At 35.6% G+C, this 21,835-nt stretch overlaps 1 protein-coding gene across 1 annotated transcript; it reads right to left on the reverse strand.

The window, feature by feature from the left end:
* Window positions 1-3,075: 3,075 nt before the first annotated feature.
* LOC126970952 (phytanoyl-CoA dioxygenase, peroxisomal-like) lies at window positions 3,076-9,742 on the reverse strand. The gene is made up of 4 exons (XM_050817097.1): window positions 9,522-9,742; window positions 7,431-7,604; window positions 5,795-5,965; window positions 3,076-3,395 (listed from the first exon to the last, which is right to left on the reverse strand). Exons 1-4 carry the CDS (start codon window positions 9,720-9,722, stop codon window positions 3,144-3,146), a joined length of 798 nt encoding a protein of 265 aa, XP_050673054.1. The 5' UTR covers window positions 9,723-9,742; the 3' UTR covers window positions 3,076-3,143.
* Between the last annotated feature and the right edge of the window lie 12,093 nt (window positions 9,743-21,835).

Consider the following 21,835-nt stretch of genomic DNA (forward strand, 5'->3'; position numbering starts at 1 on the left):
CCATGTCGTATCGTCCCGGAAACACCGCATAAGGAAGACTCTGGTAGAGCCGGTACCCTCCTGGGGTAATATCTTTTTAAGGACCGCTCTCATATTTTTGTTGGGGGGTGATGGGGAGGGCGAGGGGTGAAGGGATGGCCTCCGGTCCTCGACACTAACCTATGCGAAACATAGAGGCACTAGGCCGTTACTTCACACCGGTATTCTGTGCGAGTGTGGTAAGTAACCCGGACGAGTCTGGCCCGATTGTGCTGACGTCATAAGACGACAGCGTGACTCTCCCACTTTCAAAAAGCCCGTAGTCGCCTCTTACGACACCCTTGGACCTGGGACTACCCTATTCTTTTTACGCCCCGGGGCAGCACAGGGCAACTTTCGTATATATGATAGCCCAATAGTAAAGCGTGTCCAATTCGATGTGTATGTTAGGTAGTGGTGGAGCTAATACTAAGCGTGGCTGACTGTTTACGACTTGTCAGCAACGGTTTAAGTAACAATACATTCACTTATCTTTCTCTACCATGCAACTTATCCGTTACAGATGTGCTTCTATCACGCACCCTTTGTTTGTCTGTAAGCTAGTCTGTCGTAAGTCTATCCTAGATTCAGATCTTCATATATAAATAGAGCACAATAATATAGCACAAGTGAACTAATGTGCTTCTTTCACCACACTACTCGAGATTATAAAATTACCGCAATGTTATTGAAGTATTTCAATAAAAGTCGCACTTATTGCTACTTATTAAAATTTAATTCTACTAAGGTGCTTATTATTATTAAATAGTCATAAAACCAAATATATTAAATTTACCGCGCCAAATATCAAAAATGTATTTGCGTATATTTTATTAAATGGAGAGGTGGTAAAACCTGTGAAATCTGCTGTATTTCTTGGCATTACTCTTAATTCCAAATTGCAATGGGGCCTCCATATTAAAGGATTGGCGAATAGGCTTAGTTCTGCAGCATATGTGGTTAAGAAAATTAGACGGTTAACTGACATAGATACGGCGCGACTAGTATACTTTAGTTACTTTCATAGTATTATGTTCTATGGTATATTGTTATGGGGCAGTGCGGCCGATATTAATATATATAATTTAATATATATAATATAATATAATATATATAATTTGTGCTGCAGAAGAGGGCTATTCGCGCGATTTATAACCTAGGTCCTAAAGAATCATTAAGAGAAAAATTTCAAGAAATAAACATTTTAACTGTTGCTTCTCAATACATTTTTGATAATGTTCTGTATGTACATAAGCACATTGAGGAATTTTCTAGAAACTGTGACATTCATAATGTTAACACGAGGCACAAACATAAACTTGTTATGCCTACTACTCGGTTGAATCGAGTTAGTAAGTCTTTTGTAGCGTGCTTCTACAATATGATCCCAGAAATTGTAAAACAAATGTGCTACGAAATTTAAAAGAATTGTTAAAAAACGTTTGTGTGGGAAAGGTTACTATAGCATAAACGATTTTCTTAATGACACCACGGACTGGGAATAAAGCAAACACCCTCAGGCTCTTTAATTATAAATGTTTAATGTACGATATCACATTGTACTCCATATTTTTATATAAAAAATAGACCGCTGAGTTTCTCGCGCCCATTCTTCTCAGGTCTGAGGCAGTCTCTTTTGAATGGGTGGTAGTTTTTAACGTTCAATAATTGATTTCGAATCCTATTTTGAATACAAATATTTGAATTTGATTTGAACATATAGGGCCTGTTTCTATGCAATACTTTCATTGCAGATTTGAGTGTATGACGAATTTATTCGTGTAACCATATCATCAGCTATAAAGACAGCCAAGACTTCAAAAGGGAGACCGTTTCAAAGAAATAAATAAACAGATTACAAATGATAAAATAAAAACAACACAGAAATATGAGATACAATTATAAGAATTACAAAGTTTCTATACATCAAATAATAACATTTAAACACCTAACAATTACCAACTGAGTATACTTTGAAACTTTATAGTACAATGAACGAAAACAAATTGCAGAATTAAGTAAGTAAATAAAATAAGAAAAAGCAAACGCAAAGATTGCAAATTCAAGAGATTGGAAACTCTTGAACACCACATACAAAGAAAAGGAGTTGTGAAAAAGCCCTGAAAGAAATACGAGAAACAGGCCAGGAATGCATAGCTAAAATCAAGAAAAACAGAATGGTACCCAACAGACGGCAAAACAAAACGAGGAAGACACCAAACAAGATGTGAAGATGAAATAAAAATGACAGCAGGACCTAACTGAAGAAGATTTGCCAAAAACAGACAAGAGTGGAAATCGTAGAAGGAAGCCAACCGGCACGTTGGTTTATATTCTTAGTTTTTCAAGTGTTGTTTTTTAGTACGGAATAAAACGGCTTTATTGATATTATTGAGATGAAACATGCTGGCGCGCAGGTTTTCTTAATGTAATAAAGAAGTAAAAGAGATATTATTCAATACATACTGTCTCAATTTTAATACTTGTCAATTATGGTCAAATTTCACTCGAAAAGCCTATGGTACCAATAGGGTGCAGTATAATGATGCATATCGTATCCTAATGAGATTGGCTACTATAGTGCGTACAGCATGTTTGCAAATGGCGGCATCAATGATTTATTCACAATTATAAGATTACGAATAGGATCCGTTTGAACAATCCCATTCTGAAATATTGGTTAAGCGTGCATCGTAGTAAGAACCATAAATAGGAGATATCGAATGTTTTTTTTAATTTAAATTAATATTTTAATATTCTTCGTCATCATCATTTCAGTCGGAAGACGTCCGCTGACTGGACAAAGGCCTCCCCAAAATATCGCCATGACGATCGGTCCTGCACTGGCCTCATCCAACCTATTCCGGCAATCTTGACCAGATCGTCGGTCTATCATGGTCGCCATTCGAGGACCTTACTGCCCCAAAGGCCATCTTTCCGTCGAGCTCTGTGCCCTGCCCACTGCCACTTCAGATAATATTAGTTCTTCACGGAATATACTTAAATAGATATAATTCTTAAGTAATTGTAATTGTGACTTTGTAAAATTATGCAATATGGATTTGTGTTTGATTTATTATTATTTCAAGCTTAAACTAGTACATATTTGAAGGAAGGTCAGTGTATCAGTCGAGTGCTCGGTTGGCTACGGTGGCATCTCTGTCTTCGTTGACGCCACGCAGAAGCCATCCACGGCCAGGTTGTCCCCGCTCCCCGCCAGCCGGCCTGTCATGCGCGTCATACAACTGCGCTAGGAACATGCGACGAGGCCGCCGCGACACGTTGGGTGAGCTGCCGTGCAGCGTCAGGTACGAGAACACCACCACATCCCCAGCCTCCAGTAGCACCGGAGTAGCGCGCTCTATCGGGAATTTTTTCTGTAAGCAAACCGTAAATAAATCTAATGTAATGTTACTGAGAAGACTCAAAAATCTAAACCTTTTGTACATATTTGTCTACTTCTGCTGTGAAGCAGTAATGTGTAAGCATTACTGTGTTTCGGTCTAATGGGCGCCGTAGCTAGTGAAATTACTGGGCAAATGAGACGTGACATCTTATGTCTCAAGCTGACGAGCGAAGTTGCTCAGTGCCGCACTGAATTTTTGGATTTTTTTTATTGATTGCCTCACAGAGTTCATTGTCTTATACGGAAAGCTTGTCTTGTGCTTTACTCAAAAAAAAACACCAAATTCATACTAAGAAAAAACTTCTTACACAGAAAGGTAAAGGTGGATTTCATTTATTAACAGACTTCAAAAATGGAGGAGGTTCTCAATTCGTCGTTTTTTTTATGTTTGTTACCTCAAAACTTTCGACTGGGTGAACCGATATTGATAATTCTTTTATTTGAAAGCTGGTGCTTCCCGTGTGGTCCCATTGTAATTTGGTCTAGATCTGACAATGACATCCATGAGAAAACCATAAAAGTCTTAAATTTGCAATGTATACGTATAGCAAAGTGGATCATAAATTTACGAATAACTCAATATCGCGCCAACCGATTTCGATGATTCTTTTTTTATTGGAAAGGATATATTTCAAAGATAGTTTGGTGAGAGTTTGGTTAGGTTCTGATTACTGAATCCATGGCAAAGTAACCGAACTCTTCAATTAAGCGCTTACTTTCATTGCTGCATTGAAAAATGTAGTATATCTACACATATTTAGACAAATTCTTAGTTAGTGTACTTCAAATTCACTAAAAATAAAAAAATAAAAGAAAATTAACAAAAAAACAACCGACTTCAAAAACACTATTCCAAAACCATAGATATAATATGTACTAAAAAGTACCAAAATAATTCTGTATTTTTATACAATCTAATTAATAAATCTAATTCTAGTTACGATTATTGTAATTTTTGGAGTCGAAAACATCCAAGATAGGCTTGCACACATAGTTATAGGTGTGCTTGAGTCGTGAGGAGGAGACAGGCGTGAGCGGGTCACGGCGGAAGGACACCGATTCGCACCGATAGTACGTATAATAGCTACGTTTGTAGATAAATTAATATTGTAAAAACCTTGCAACGATGGCTTTGACAAATAATTAATAATAGCTGTACGGGCTTGAACCCTTTGCCTATTCTTATAAAGGACGAAGAAACCAAAAAAAACTAATGTCACAAACGTCAGAAAATTTTAGAAACCAACTTCACCCTCTTACTTTTGTGTTACAGTGATGCGCGCGTATCTTAAAATTTCACTCTCAGCATATTTTCATAAAGTGCCTAAAGAAGTATAGCTTCAAAAATATGGTGTAAGTATTTTGGATTGATGTAGTCCAAAGCCATGGGATATATGCATTCAAAGTTAATGAGTTAAAAATTAAACAATAACGTATTTCTGAATGATTTAATAATATGTAGTAATAAAATGATAAGGATTAATATCGTATATTTTGTGTAAACAGCTATTACATTTCCGCGTTATAATTGCTAATATTTTTTGGTATTACAATGGATATAGTATGCTATCCTTAAGATATAGATATATGCCCTCGCAAATTTTTCTGTAGACTTATATAAGATACACAATTCCAACATACATTATTATGTTATATCTCAAAGGGTTTGGACAGCGTTTTCGTTGAAAACTCTCAGACGGCTTATTTTTTTCCGACATCTCAAACTTATACCGTTAATGTATACACAAATCTAAACAAAAACTTAATAAATTATATACTAATACCTGTTTCATGAACCATGCTATAATTTTTAAGAATTAATGCGTCGGCAGTAGTAAATTTTTAAGTATTTCTTAACTTGAAAAATCTACAGAACTAGTTTACTGAAAGCAACCCAAAAACCCAACAATAGAATACTTACAATTTTATGGTTGCCAGCTAGATTATGGGTACCACTACGGCGCCTTTTTCTGCCGTGAAGCAGTAATGTGTAAGTATTATTGTGGTATGGTCTAAATGGCGCAATTCTGAGGGGCACTGCATTTTAATGGCCAGGGTGTATCAATTAGAACCTGAACGTCCTGCTAGTCTACCCTTATTGTCATAAAGAAGTCTTCTTATTATGAATGCGGTTTTCTAGGAGCTTTTTTTCACGTACACAAAGCTGTGGAATGAGCTTCCTTGTGCGGTATCTCCGGGACGATAAGACATGACATAAAAGCGCGTACACCTTCCTTAAAGGCCAGCAACGCTCCTGTATTTCTTCTGGTTTTGCAAGAGAACATGGGCGGTGGTGATCACTTAACACCAGTTGACGCTCGTTTGTTCTCCGTTTCCATAAACAAAAAGAAAAGCCTGATAAATACAGACCTGGTCTACATAGTGGAAGTTGCTTCCTTCTTTGGGTCCAAAGTCTTCCAGCGGTCCAAGCTTGTGCGAGCCGGGCCATACGAACAATGTGCCATTCTCCACATCAGCATCATCCAGGAACAATACCACGGCTGTCATCGAGTCTTTCTCGTACGGGAAATACGGATAATCCTACATATTTGCGATATCATTATTATAATAATAAACACGATACCAAATTTTATCTACGCGTGTAATAAAACAATTATAGGTTGCTTTTTCCCTAATCTTTTGATCTGTTTATCATGTATTTATTATTATATCTAGAAGTTCGCAGAAAATTCTGTTGACATGTTTTTATTTGATACTGATTACTCGGGCCGTTTTTTAGCTAAACATTTAAAACATTTTTTACAGGGGCGTAGCTACAGCTGTATCTGCCATATCAATCCCCCGTCCCCCGGGGGCCCCATATAATTGATTAACCATATACACTATAATATTCAATTTTGTAAAAATTTTGGAAAAAGTGACAGATAGATAATTATGATGAATAAATATTTCTTTTAATTTTATGCAATTTTTTTTATTCCTTTTCGTGAGAAATCTTTACCCATCATAAAGGCACCTTAGCAAATTTTTATACGGGATTTTTGTCAAGTAAAATATATTTATCCTCATTATACATTTCTGCCACCTCACGTGAAGTTAATTCAGCCTTTGCGGTATAATTCTAGGGACCTGAACTCAAAAAATCTGTGAAGATTTTTTGTATTGCTCCTTATAAGAAAATTTATACCCATATTGTTCTAAGTTCACTAGAATACACATCTGGTGTTATTGCTTGCTCGGATCTGAAGAAGCTGTAGTGTATTAACCCATGCAATGACCACGAAAAAGTTAACATTACTTTTCTATGAGGTTTCACAGGGTATTGTTTCATTAATTGACCTGAATGATTCGAGTTTTCTTTAGTGTTAATTCGGCTAATATTTGTCTTTAAACAATTCGACACGTGTTTCGCCTCTAGACTAGGCACGAGAGTCTCGTGCCAGATTTGGCAAGTCAACACGTCCTGAGGATGCCTCGTGTAGAGGCGAAACACGTGTCGAATTGTTTAAAGACAAATATTGGCGGAATTAACACTAAAGAAAACTCAAATCATTTGGATAATTATGGATTTCCGCAAAGTAACGCCTACTTCAATAAATTTTCTTAATTGACCTGGTCAGCCCTTTTCATTACACGTCACATTACGCCCAAAAACGGCAATTTCATACTAATACTGTTATTCCAATAATTACAAAGTCTAAATTACGATAGCCTTTGACTCCTCCTAAGTTAACAAGTTCAAGGCAAAAAGGTGACAATTACAAATTATCAGCTGTGGAATGAACTTCCTTGTGCGGTGTTTCCGGGACGATACGACATGGGTACTTTAAAAAAAAGCGCGTACACCTTCATTAAGGGCCGGCAACGCTCCCGTGATTCCTCTGGTGTTGCAAGAGAATGTGGGCGGCGGTGATCACTTAACACCAGGTGAGCCGTACGCTCGTTTGTCCTCTTTTCCATTAAAAAAACAAATCGTTTCGCAGTGGATTATTTTTGACTTGACGCTGGGTTTCTCAATAACAATCTCAATCAAGTTAAAATTTACCTGGTGCATCGGATATGAAGCTCCTTTCTCTGGTGGTTTATAATGTGCCTTTGTGTGATGTAAAGCAATATTGGGGGTTCCAATTATATCCTCCACGGCATCAAGCAGATCATCATTGTATAGGTACCGACCAAACACGGCGTGATGATACTGCAGATTGTGGATACCCTTCACCTGTCATCATATAACAAATTTTTCTTCAATTCTTTCAAGACTGTATAAACGTTTAACATGGTACCGACACTTACAGCTATCCTAAAATTTTACTTTATCTATGTTTTGCTTAAATTGCTGCTGTGATATCTATTTAAAATTATTTCATAACTTTATTTAGTATGCTATGATTAAATTAAATAAAAACTATCATTACAGGGAAGTATACCAGGAATACTGGCAGCGTTGGATATCTAGGCTGATCCGGAACGTCGACGAAACAGCGAACGTTGCAAATATGTCTGTTTCAGTGAGTCTTATATCTTTTTGCCATTTGTCGTCGTGGGGCACAGAGGCGGGAAGAATTTACAAAGTGTTACGCGCCTCAATAGGGCTTTTGATATCCCAAGCGCTGGCAGCTGTTTCGCTCAACCGGTCACCGTAGTAATCGCAGAATCTCTGCCAGTTCCAACTACTGCCAGCTTCGACGACTCTCTTCATAATGGCAACTTAGTACGAGAAACTTTATAAGGAAATTATGAGTGATTGCCAATAGTCTGGAGTAGCCCAGCCCCAATCGGAACATTTCATCACTTGCAATGCAGAGCTGCTCGAATTGTTGAAGAACCTGTATTGTGCGACCGACTGATCTATCACTTGGCATTGCGTAGATCGTCGGTTGTTGTTGTGTTCTAATGCATTTATCACGAGGAATTCTCGTCGAAGAGCTATTTCAATTGTTTATATATACTATCTATATAATGTAATGAAGAATCTAAATACATAGCAAAATAAATTAAAACAGTTCGAAAATGGCACCGAAATTATTATGTTTTGCCATATAAATTATTTTTAGAGTTAGACCGTTTCTTGGACATTGCTTTATTTTTCTAAAATAAACGTAGCCTAAGTTACTCCTTATTACATCAGCTACCTGCCAATAAAAGTCGCCGGATTAGCCGGAACAAACAGACAGACAGACAAAAATTGTAAAAAATGTTATTTTGGTGTATGTACCGTATATATATTCATAATATACATTTAGTAAAAAACGGTTATTTCAATATTACAAACAGACACTCCAATTTTATTTAAATGTATTGATAATTCACACAATATTTTTATAAATTATAGCCCATATGTTATTCTGGTGTGTAAGCTATATTATTGCAAAGTTTCATCAAAATCCATTTAGTAGTTTTTGCGTTAAAGAAGTTCAAACATACATCCAGACATACAAACTTTCACATTTATAATATTATAATAGGATTAAAATTTATTATGCCAAAGCCAAATACATTCGATTCAGATGTTCCTGTGTTCACAGGTGACCATAAAGGGCATCTGGAATCTTCGATATCGACAAATCCGAAGTGTAACTACCAACCTCATCAAAAAATCAGTTCAATAGTATACTATATTCATTAGAACCCCTAAATATTTTTTGGTTAGTTTGTTGTAATAAGTGTCTTGACATAATTCGTGCAATATTTATTGAAAATTTTCGGTAGCATCAGTATTGATTGATTTGTTTTTGAAAACTCGATTTGTATATGAATGATATAATAATTTTCAGGTTCATTAAAATAGTGCCAATAAAAACGAAATATGGCACACGGAACTTTTTGAGTCTAATACCTGCCGCTGAATTTCACTTTCGCACCAAATTTGGATATCATCATCACCATCGATTCTGTGGCATTCATCTACAGTGCGATTTTGCTTAAGGAGCTTCCTTGTGCGGTGTTTCCGAGACGATATAAAATGAACACTTTAAAAAAAGCATGTACACCTTTCTAAATGGCAGGCAACGACCCTGTGATTCCTCTGGCGTTGCAAGAAAACGTAGGAACTTCTCTTTCATAAAAAGACACACACACAGTTCACACAGGTGAACGAACATCCAAACAGTGCAAAATTAATCAATAAAATACGTACTGTGTATGGACTGTCGCTCTCTCGGTGACTCTCGTCGCTTCCCACCCAAGAACTTTCCGTTTTCGCTTCATTTTTCCTTCGGAACAGATTGTCATACTCCTCCGACAATCGCTCTAACTCCTTGCCCTTTATCAACTTCTTTAATACTATATAACCATTATCTTTGTAAAATTTTAACTGCTCTGCGGTAAGTCTACCCATTGTGCTTGCTTATTACTAATTGAGCGATAATATTGTGGGTTTTATATAGATTGACGTATTTGATAAGGTGTTCAGAGGTCAATGAAGTCAAACATGTTATGGAATTACATAATTAACATATTGCTATTAAATCGTTTTTATAGAGTTGTTTTTATTTGATAATATAATACTTTACAATTTGTTATTTTTTAAGTGAAGTGATAACCCTCACTTATGGGTTAATTACACAAGTCAAATTAAAAAAAACAATATTTACGAACCAATTTTTCCACTTTATCTATTGACGCAACCGTTCGAGTATCGATGATAAATCTTGTATGTCTTGTTCAACTCTCACGTTGTGGCTTCATCTACAGGATCTACGTTTATTTATTTATTTATTTACGTTACAGTTGATAACCTGCTCAACCCCAATATTTGCATATTAGGACTCGAGATGTCGCGCTTTCAAATCTTAACAATTTGTTATTTTTAAAGTAAACCCTTACTTCTGGAATTAATAAACAAATAAAATTTTGATTTCAAATTTAAATTGTGTAATATTATACTTACATTATCTCTGAGAAAGCTGCATGTCGACGGGACATTTCAAAAAACTCAATTGGTGATAATGGATTTACCAAAAACACAAATAATTGAATTCTAAAGCTTCGAAAGTAAAAATAATTTTAATAAGTAATATTGGTTCCTTTTATAAGACTTCGTCTATTGCTTGTATGTTCTAGTGATCAAACTTCATTTTCAATGTAATTCTGTGGGATTGTTTGAACCTGAATAGCTTTTGATCCCAGCCACCTTTAAACCGACCGACCACGTACCGGAAGACGCAGTATTGGTAGGCCCCCAAGACATGACAAGATGAACCGACGATCTGGTCAAGATCTTTGTCTAGCAGTAGACGTCTTTCGGCTGATGATGACCTAAAAACACAAACTGAAAGATATCTCATCAAGACCTTTCCTACGATATATTATGGAGATCTGTATTCTGGTTGTTAAGGAATAAAATTCAGATGCCATCTTTATGCTTTGTATACAGGACGTCCCAGAACGTAACTATTACCTGGCATCAGACTTTCAATGCTCCGGATTGACCGACATTACACCTTGTAGCCTAACTTCTTCTAAATTGGATTCTCAAGCTGGTCGAAGCGGATCTCCCAAACCGGTTCCTCTTGAGCAGGTTATGGAAAAATTAAATGTTATGAATTTAAAAATCGGCACTATATCTGAAACTGTTGCAGAAGTGAGTACTATCAAGGCAGAAATTTGTGATTTCAAAAGACTTTGTTGGTCTTTACTTCGAGAGACTCAAGGCTCTGGAAGAAAAGGTTCAAGTGATTGAGCAGTCGACGCAAGACAATGTTAAGCAGCCAAAGGACAAGCTTTCCCATTTGGAGCATGAGCTGATTGAACAGGATCAATGGATGCGGCTTAACAATGCTGAAATTAAAGGGGTGCCCATGAAGGACCGTGAAAATCTTTTTGAAGTACTCACAAAAATAGGAGCCAAGGTCCTACACTGCATCACCAAAAAAGACATTAACTTTCTTGCCATGGTACCTTCAAAGAATACTGATGCACCTAAACCAATAATTGTGTCTTTTGTAAATCGCTACATGAAAGACTTTATTGCGGCAGCTCGAGCGTTCGGAAAACTTCGACCAGTTGATATTGACTTAAGTGGATCTCATAATATCTATTTATTTATTTATTTATTATTACACGGAAACATAACAAACACATCACAAGAACTGAACAATATAGGAAAGAGATACAAAATAAAAATGTAGATGCGTCCTAACACATGTTTCACAAATACAATAATAACAAAAAGAAAAATCAAAGGTATACAGTCACAAAACGCAAACATTCACAGAAGTAACTAATTTAAAAGATGTAGACAAATGAAATTAATTAAAACTAAACTTGGGGCAACGATAAGAACGATTTTAATTTTAATTCTAAACTGTGTCTGAACACAGCAGGGGAGCACGAAACTATGTCGATGTCGAGAAAACTATTGTTTAACTATTGTTTAAACCCAATGTTTGTTCTTGGGGACGATAGCTCAAAAGTAATGCATGTGCGGAGAGACCTGGCTGGGACGTGAAAGCCTACGAGACTGAGGAGCTCAGAAGATGTCAGCTCACCAGTACAGATTTTCTTTAAAGTTACACAGTCTGTTATAGTGCGGCGCTGACATAGCTGAAGAAAGTTGTATTCAAGCAACAAATCATTATAGTGGGCTCGATTTCCTTTTACACGATAATTTAATGTGCGTAATAACTATTTTTGAACAGTCTCGACTCTTTTTTCGTGGATCGAGTAAAAAGGATTCCATATTGGGCTTGCATATTCTAGTTGGGGTCGCACGAGGGACTTATAAAGATATGTGTAAGTACACTTGTCCTTAAATTGCTTGGACACACGTGTAATAAAGCCTAGCATGCGAAGAGAGCTATTTAGAATATGGTCTATATGGGTGCCGAGGGATAGTGTGCGGTCTAAATGAATACCCAGATCTTTGATGGTAGAAACTGACGTCAGCTGTTGATTGCCGAGCTGAAAATGAGTCGTGATAATATTTTTATTTCTAGTGAACACGATATGTTTACACTTTTTGTATGCCAAGTATAGTTTATTACGTGTGCAGTATGCATCAAGTCTGTTAAGATCCTCCTGAATACGGACAGCGTCAGATGGACAAGTAACTGTTTTGTACAGCTTTAAATCGTCAGCGTAAAGTAAATAATGACAATGTGAAAAGCACTGAGAAATGTCATTGATAAAAATAGTGAAGAGCAAGGGTCCAAGAATAGAGCCCTGCGGTACACCGGATGTTACGCGAACTGGAGAGGAACGATATCCATTAGCAATTACCGACTGAATGCGGTCCTGCAGATAGGCCGCAAACCACCTCAAGAGGTTACCTTTAATGCCATTGAAAGAAAGCTTCTGTAAGAGTAATACATGGTCAACCTTGTCGAAAGCCTTCTGGAAGTCTGTGTATATAGTGTCTAGTTGTGTTTTACAATCTAAGCCAGTGAAAATGAAGTTGGTAAATACAAGAAGATTGGTGAGAGTTGATCTGCCGGCAAAAAAACCGTGTTGTTGATCAATAATATGTATAGTATAGATATATATATATATAGACGACCTGTATAGCCGAGTGGTTAGCGATCCTACCTACTAAGCTAGAGGTCCCGGGTTCGAATCCCGGTAGGTGCAAGCATTTATATGATGAATATGGATGTATGTTTCCGAGTCATGGATGTTTAAATGTATTTATGTATGTTTATATGTATGTTTATATGAATTTATGTATGTTTAAGTAAGTATATTGTATTAAATATATCGTTGTCTTGTAACCCATAACACAGGCTATATATGCTTAACTTGGGGCAAGATAATTTGTGTAAAAAGTGTGTCAATATTATTATTATTATTATTATTATAACATTTTTTAAGCTGGAGAGGACATGACGGTGCAATAGCCTTTCTAGTACTTTGGGAATTGTAGAGAGGATAGAAATGGGACGATAGTTTTCTATGTCATTTCTTGCTCCAGATTTAAAAATGGGTGTAATGTAGGCCGATTTCCAGAGTCTGGGGAAACAGCTTGTTGACAGGCACTTGTTAAAAATAATTTCTAGTGGCACACAAATTGACTCGTGTGTGTGTTTAAGAAATATTGGACTGATATTATCTGGTCCAGGGCCTTTATTGCGGTCGAGTGTACGCAGTTCTCTGCTTATTTCCGCCTGGGAGATGCATACGTGACTAATTAGAACATGCGAGTCATTGACGATATTCTCACCAACAGCACTGGAATCAGAGAGAACCTCGTTTGCTGAAGGCTCGAAAACTGATTGAAAGTACTGCGAAAACATTTCAACAATGGCGTTTGGGTCACTAGACAAAGTATTTCCGTACTTCATGATATGTGGATACCCTGAGTTAGATTGCTTTAGCGAGGAAGTATATTTCCAAAAATGTTTAATGTTGCTTTTTAGGGAATCTTCAACAAATTCAAATTCAAATTCAATTTTTATTAAAAATAGGATTTATAATCACTTATTGAACGTCAAAATCTACCACCCATTCAAAAGAGACTGCCTCAGACCTGAGAAGAATGGGCGCAAGAAACTCAGCGGGCTTTTTTTTTTTATATAAAATATGGATTACAATGTAATATAGTACAATAAACATTAATAATAAAAGAGCCTGAGGATGTTCGCTTTAATCCCAATCCGTGGTGTCATTAAGAAAATCGTTTATGCTATAATAACCTTTCCCACACAAACGTTTTTTAACAATTCTTTTAAATTCCGTATATTGTAGAAGCATATACATCGCCCAACAAAAGACTTACTAACTCGACCCAACCGAGTAGTAGGCATAACAAGTTTATGTTTGTTCCTCGTGTTAACATTATGAATGTCACAGTTTCTAGAAAATTCCTCAATGTGATTATGAACATACAAAACATTATCAAAACTGTATTGAGAAGCAACAGTCAAAATGTTTATTTCTTTAAATTTTTCTCTTAATGATTCTTAAGGACCTAGGTTATAAATCGCGCGAATAGCCCTCTTCTGCAGCACAAAGATAGTATTAATATCGGCCGCACTGCTCCATAACAATATACCATAGGACATAATACTATGAAAATAACTAAAGTATACTAATCTCGCCGTATCTATGTCAGTTAACCGTCTGATTTTCTTAACCGCATATGCTGCAGAACTAAGCCTATTCGCCAATCCTTCAATATGGGGGCCCCACTGCAATTTGGAATCAAGAGTAATGCCAAGAAATATAGCAGATTCCACTGGCTTTACCACCTCTCCATTTAATAAAATATTCGCATCTACATTTTTGACATTTGGCGCGATGAATTTAATATATTTGGTTTTATGATTATTTAACAATAAGTTATTGGCGCTAAACCAGTACACGATGTCAGATAGAGCATTGTTTACTTCGTCATATAAAACTTGGCTTCGTTTCACTTTGAATATAAGTGAAGTGTCATCCGCAAACAATACCACCTTGTGTTTTTTTTCTACAAGGTTAGGTAGATCATCTATATAAATTAGGAAGAGGAAGGGTCCAAGAATAGACCCTTGTGGTACCCCCATACCGAGAGGAGTCCCAAGAGATCTCCTGCCATTCACCTCGACCCTCTGAATCCTATTATTTAAATATGAGATCAGAAGATCGAGTGCAGATCCTCTTATACCATAGTGGCATAGCTTCTTGACCAGAACACATTCAATATACCGATTATGACAAATCTTAAGAAGCATTTTCACTCGCGCTCTTAACAGAGAAAACTCTTGGTAATCACGAGGATTTTTATAGGTTTTCCAACGACCCCACAGCTTTTGTTTTCGTCTGAGAGTGCGTATTAACCCTCTACTGAACCAAATGGGGTATTTATGTGATTTAGGCTTCATCAAGGGCACGTATGTATCAACGATATTGTTTATTTCCATGTAAAACACACTTACAGCCTCATCGCATGGCAGTGGTGTTAAGAGTGACTTTCATTCAACCTGTTTGACTACAGTATTTATAGTTTGATAGTCTGCCTTAAAGAAATTTCTTTTGCGAGTACGAATATGGGGCATTGGATTTAATTTCTAAACTTCTAAACTTATCTTTATAAACGATCACCTGACAGTTGCTAACAAGATATTATTAAAAAGGCCAAGGATATAAAAAACGAACGGCAATACGCTTTCGTTTGGGTAAAAAACGCCAAGATATTTGCTCGAAAAAACCCGGAGTCGAAAGTAATTGCTATCAAATCCGAAAAAGATTTACTCAAACTGATCTAGTTAATTATTTTCTACAAATACGCATTCATTTATTTTTGGATACGCTACTTATATTATAATTATTTTTTCAATATTTCATACAAGTTTGAGAATCGCAGGTTGTTTACTAATGAATAATATCTCTTTGATCGACAGAGCTATTAACAAACTCCGAACCCATTGTGTGCAACTTTGTTGCAAATTGCCTACATTTTTATTACAGATTCTAACTTTAACTTTTATATGTAATTGTAATAAGGTTTTATTCGGCTTAAGTACCATTGTTTTATATCATTATTTTAAATTTTGTTGCGTTTATTGTGAATGACTGGTGTTGGTTTTACCTAGATTGTGGAGTTAAATGTTTATTAATACAGTTCGTTATTATTAAAGATTTTCAACGTGATTTCTAATTTAGTGATTTATTATCAAAATTGCCGAGGACTTCACTAAAACCACAGAATTCCGGCGAAATATTACAATCAATAACTACGACATTATTTTACTGACAGAGACTTGATTATTGAGTAGTATATTTGACAGTGAATTGTTCGATGATAACTATGCGCTCACGGGTCAAAAAAAAGGTGGAGGTGTAGCTATAGCGGTTTTAAGACATTTATCAAATTTTTACAATTTCGAGTGGAACTCCAGCGCAAAGGATATATGGGTCACTGTTAAAATGCGCAATAAACGACGGGTAACCCTTTCTTTAAATATTTGTGTTTTATATTTGTGTACTCAAAAGAGAGGAAATTCTTTTGCTCAGCAATTGAATAATTTTTGTGCTAATCTAAAAAATATTGTCAGCAACAACTCCCTTGACAAATTCCTTATAGTGGGGGATTACAATATGAGTGACATACAGTGGGTACAGTGTGGCACGGAGATAATGGGTTTCAAGCCATCAGGTAACGCGGATTCTAATACAATGAGGCTGGAGTTCATAGATTTAATGAATGAATGTAATCTGTACCAATTTAACGCCCATAAAAACAGCATAGAAGGAGTTTTGTTTTGTAACGACTTTGTCTCTGTACTTGTTTGCCCTGACCCACTAGTACCTGAAGACTCGCTTCATTTTAGTTTAATTATTGAGCCTCACTTTGTTGAACTAGACGCGCTAGAAGTACCTTAACGAACTATTTACACATACTGTCGTGGTGAGTATGATAAAATTAGTAGTCATTTATCAGATATGGATTGGGAAATTCTTCTTAACCTGGGTACAGTGGAGGATGCGGTTAATTATTTTTACTCAACCTTGTACAATTTACGCGATAAATTTATTCCTACACGGAAAATTAAAGATTCTAGATATCCCCCATGGTACATACAGTTCCTCTTATTAAAATCGTTAAAGAAAAATACAAATATTTAAAGAAAACTAAAACCTACGGTAATGTTTCGGACTCAAATACGTTTAAAATTCTTCGTGACAGAGTACGTGTTGTAGAGTATAATTGCTATAATAATTACATTGCCAAAATAGAAGGTCTAATTACTAAAAATCCTCAAATGTTTTGGACTTATATGAAAGGTAAAAGAAGTAATGCCTCATATCCGGCTACTATGACTTACTCTGATCAATTTAGTGACACGGGTCAAGGTAGTTCCCAATTCTTCTCCACCTATTTCTCTTCTACTTTTTTACCCTCTAATGCCCAGCCACCGTCTGTTACCTCCTCCGATTTCACACCATGCAGCATATCCTCAATTGAAATATCAGCAGCACAGGTGTACAAGGAGTTGAAGCGATTAGACCTTAAGAATTCAGCGGGTCCTGATACAATTCCTGCTCTTCTTTTAACCAGTTGCGCTAAAGAACTTTCAGTCCCAGTCAGCATACTATTCCAACTTTCATCAAAAGAAGGCTTAGTCCCTGATATGTGGAAATCAGCCTATATCATCCCCATCCACAAAAAAGGTCCAAAAAACGTGGTTGAAAACTATAGACCCATCTCTAAGCTATGCTTATTAGCGAAAGTTTTTGAACGAATCATTTTCGATCAATTATATAATAAAATTAAGCACGTATTTATTCCACAGCAGCATGGTTTTCTCAGAGGTAGGTCTACAGTCTCCAATCTAGTCGTTTTTTGTGACTTTGTTACTGAAGCTATGGATAACGGTATTCAGGTTGACACGATATACACTGACTTCAGTAAAGCTTTCGATCGCATTGACCACAATTTGCTATTAGCTAAACTATCTGCGTTAGGTATTCATGGGGATCTTTACCGTTGGTTCACGTCATATGTCCACAATAGATGGCAGTCAGTAGTTTTAAATGGGTATTCATCAATCTGGGTTGAAATTCCATCTGGAGTACCTCAAGGGTCTTTATTGGGGCCTCTTTTATTCGTAATATTTATAAACGACATCAACACTTGTTTTCATCATTCTAAATTTCTACTTTTTGCTGACGATATGAAGGTCTTTAAATTTATTGGTTCCACTAGCGATGCTTTTCATCTGCAAGAAGATATTTTGAGACTTGACCAATATTGTGCTCTCAATAGACTGGACCTTAATGTTGCGAAATGCTTTTTACTAACTTTTACTTGCAAACAGGAACCCATTCAGTTTCACTATGAGATTAAAAGCCAAAATGTATCTCGTGTTAATACCATCAGAGATTTAGGTTTTACCTTTGATACCAAATTAACATTTAGTGAACATATTAATCATATTACTGAGAAAGCATACAAAGCATTAGGATTTGTTATCAGGTCATCTCAGGACTTCAAGCAAATGAAAACGTTGAAAGTTCTTTACTGTGCTTATGTGCGAACCCACTTAGAATACGCGTCTGAAATATGGAACCCTTGTTATGTCATATAATATATAAATAATATAGAAAATATTCAGAAGAAATTCACTCGTTTCCTCTGTTATAAATTCAGAGCACCTAGAGTTGAATACCCTCAGCGCTGTCAGAAATTTCATCTGTGTACCACTACAGCTTAGAAGAGACTCCACTGATATTAGGTTTCTTGTAAAAATAGCCCAAAGTGTGGTGGATTGTCCTGAACTCCTCAGCATGATTGCGTTACGAACTCCAAATCGAACATTAAGAAAGCATGATTTACTTTACGTACCTACCAGTCATTCTCAATATAGAATAAACAGTTACATACTGCGCGTCACCAAACTGTTCAATATGTATAATTGTGATAGCCGATTTGATCTTTTTAGTGGTAGTATAAAAAGCATAAAAAGTGCGTTCGCAAATGATTTTACGAAATCAAAAAATGTATCATAAGTGTATCTTTATATCTGTATATGTATAAGTATTTCTATTCTAAATCTATAGTTATAGTTAGACTAAGCAAATTTATTTCTATATGTGGAAGCTTGTAATTGGCATTTAGAATTATGTTTACTTGACCGATTTGTAAATCGATAAGTAAGCTCCCCAAATAAAAAAAAATAAAATAAAATAAAATTTATGACACATTGGCCGATACAATAGTAAGTTATGGTATTAGTTCGTACGGTAGAACTTACAAAAAGTATTTGAATGAGATCAAAAACTGGCAAAACAGAATTTTAAAGCAAATTGTTTCAAAAAACATAAAAGAAACTAACCAAAATGATGAGTTCAATTTATTCAAACACTGTAAGTAAATTTTCCTACAATATATTAAAGGGACAAATGTTCAATGAGAACATTCTACAAAAATATAATCATGAAACCATTACACGCAATCAAACAAATAAATTTTATAAAACGGTGAATACCAGAAATGTATACGGTGAGAGAACTACAACATACTTAGTACCCCGCCTACTTAATACAATCAATCCAAATATAAGAAACAAGATTAATACAAAAAATGTTAAAACAAAATTAAAGTTGTTATTTTTAAACAACCTGTATATTGGTCATAACTTTATGCCTTGAGTTGCCTTTCGTTGTCGAAGCCATGATTAGTGCGTAGCGTGACGTGCTATCCGCAATTGAGTACTTAACTATTCATTATAAAGTTGAGTATTGTTTACTAATTAATATATTTAAACAGACGCCAGACTTGCACTCAAAAATTCAATACATTGCGGTGGCAGGCCATGCGACTCACTCGTGCTACAATAAGTACTGTTGTTGTTGTATCTACATAACTTTATCGTTTTTATAGTACCTATCTTATTAAATTGTGTATTTATAAGTTAAAATTAATATTTATTGTAGGCGATTATAGAATTTTTTCTAACATGTCGGAGAAACCTCTGTGGTTTTTGGCCTCTTATATAATAATAAATTGTAATTCTATTTTTCATAATAAATATAAAAAATATAAGTAGGTGTATTTCTGTTCTATCACATTTATTAAATTTATATTATAGTACGTATATGTTTACAAAATTATTTTTATATGAAAGATGGCAGAGATTTGAGTGTTTTAATGTATTTTTTCTCTTTTTAAAATTTTGTTGTTTATTGGCACTCCGACAGTTAACCAGGTAGATGCTGAAAATCAGCGCTGCAGCCAGTATTGGTTTACAGCACAAGCTAAGCATCGGCATTTTCTTTTGCCACAGAGCATATTTCGTTAAGTTAGGATTAGAAATATACAGGATGTCCCAAAGTTATCGGACATGAAGGGAAAGTACCTTAAATATCGAAGATAGGCTATTTTACTGAAAGAAGACTTTATGTTATTTTTAAAAGTTAGTACTTCTGCATTCAAAGATTTTCTAAAAATTACTTGCCTCGTCTGGGAATCGAACTGACTGAAATGTAAAAAAAAACACCCCTACTTTTATAATACCAATCGAAAGAATGGCCAAAAACTAATAACTCTTCTTAAGTAACATAGTATTTTAAAAGGAAGTAACAACGTAAAATGAATGTTTTCCTACTTGGATTGGTACGAATGGACCGATTAAATGGCCGGCCAGATCCCCGTACCTTACACCATTAGATTTCTTCTTTTGGGGATACGTGAAAGATATGCTATACAAAAAGCGATACGAGAACGTGGGTGAGTTACAAACAGAATTGTGCCATATCATATCGAGTATTCACCATAAAATGATAAGAAAATTAACAGGCAGCGGACTCATTAAAAGATTGGCGATTTGCGTAAGACAAGAGGGATCACATTTTGAGCATTTAATTAATTAATTTACAAAATAATACCCACTTAATTGACTACTTTCTTTTAAAATACTATGTTACTTAAGAAGAGTTATTAGTTCTTGGCCATTCTTTCGATTGGCATCATAAGAGTAGGGGTGTTTTTTTTTACATTTAAGTCGGTTCGTTTCCCAGACGAGACAAGGTATTTTTTGAAAATCTTTGAATGCAGAATTACTAACTTTTAAAAATAACATAAAGTCTTCTTTCAGTAAAATAGCGTATCTTCGATATTTAAGGTACTTTCCCTTCATGTCCCAAAACTTTGGGACATCCTGTATATTCAGTATTTAGATTGTATTTTTATGTGTGGTATAAATTTTTCTTATTCTTAAACTTATTCTTATTGAAAAACTAAACAATTAATGCATTCGTTTGTGTAGAATAAGTTGTAGTGACTTTTTTATCGTTAGAAAGAGATAGTAATTGTACTACTATCCGGTTACATTTTCTCTGGAGCTGACGTCGATGACGTCACATCGTCGCTTTGTTACGGTGTACAAGCATCACTGGAATATTATTATTAATAAGGAAACTACGATTTATTTTTTCTATTTTATTGATTGATGTAAATTTGTTGTGTTGTGATGCTATTTTTATTATTATAATGATAAAAAATCAATGAAAGAATCTAGACATAGAACAATATTAACTATAGAACTATTAACAACAACAGTACAAAATAACAATGAAAACCTCAAAAATGAAAAAAAAAGTAGTGGTATCACGGAAATATTACGACATGTACCTAACGGTAATGAAACTGCAAACTGTACTGACGCAACGGGACGAGTGCGAGGGGGTGAAAGGGGAACGGGAGGGGGCTTTGCGTTCCAGAGATAATGTGGCCGTGTAGTACTTTATGCAATTAGAAAGAGACATAATATAGTGACGCCTATGACACCGCCATTTTGTTATTAACAATTATACTTCACTTTATTTATTATTTGCCAGTAGGCCATGTTACTTCCTAGATAATCTATTCGTATATTGGTATTCGGAACTCCCTTTTGAATTAAGCCGACTTGTTTAACCAAGCCAGGTTAATTGGAAAGACGAATAGATGCGTAGCAATACCCCGTGTTTTACATGACCAAGGTAACATGGGCGGCGACAATCACTAGCCGTTTGACGATCCACATAGTACTT

This window comes from Leptidea sinapis, chromosome 22, assembly GCF_905404315.1.
Source record: "Leptidea sinapis chromosome 22, ilLepSina1.1, whole genome shotgun sequence".
In the NCBI taxonomy this organism is placed as follows: domain Eukaryota; kingdom Metazoa; phylum Arthropoda; class Insecta; order Lepidoptera; family Pieridae; genus Leptidea; species Leptidea sinapis.

Bases quoted from the DNA above. Each gene is read 5' to 3' on its own strand.
- LOC126970952 (XM_050817097.1), bottom strand. From the start codon at position 9,722: ATGGGTAGACTTACCGCAGAGCAGTTAAAATTTTACAAAGATAATGGT. The intron at 7,605-9,521 runs GTACGTATTTTA...ATATGATGACAG, and splicing joins AGAGCGACAGTCCATACACA to GTGAAGGGTATCCACAATCT. The intron at 5,966-7,430 runs GTAAATTTTAAC...GCAAATATGTAG, and splicing joins CTTCATATCCGATGCACCAG to GATTATCCGTATTTCCCGTA.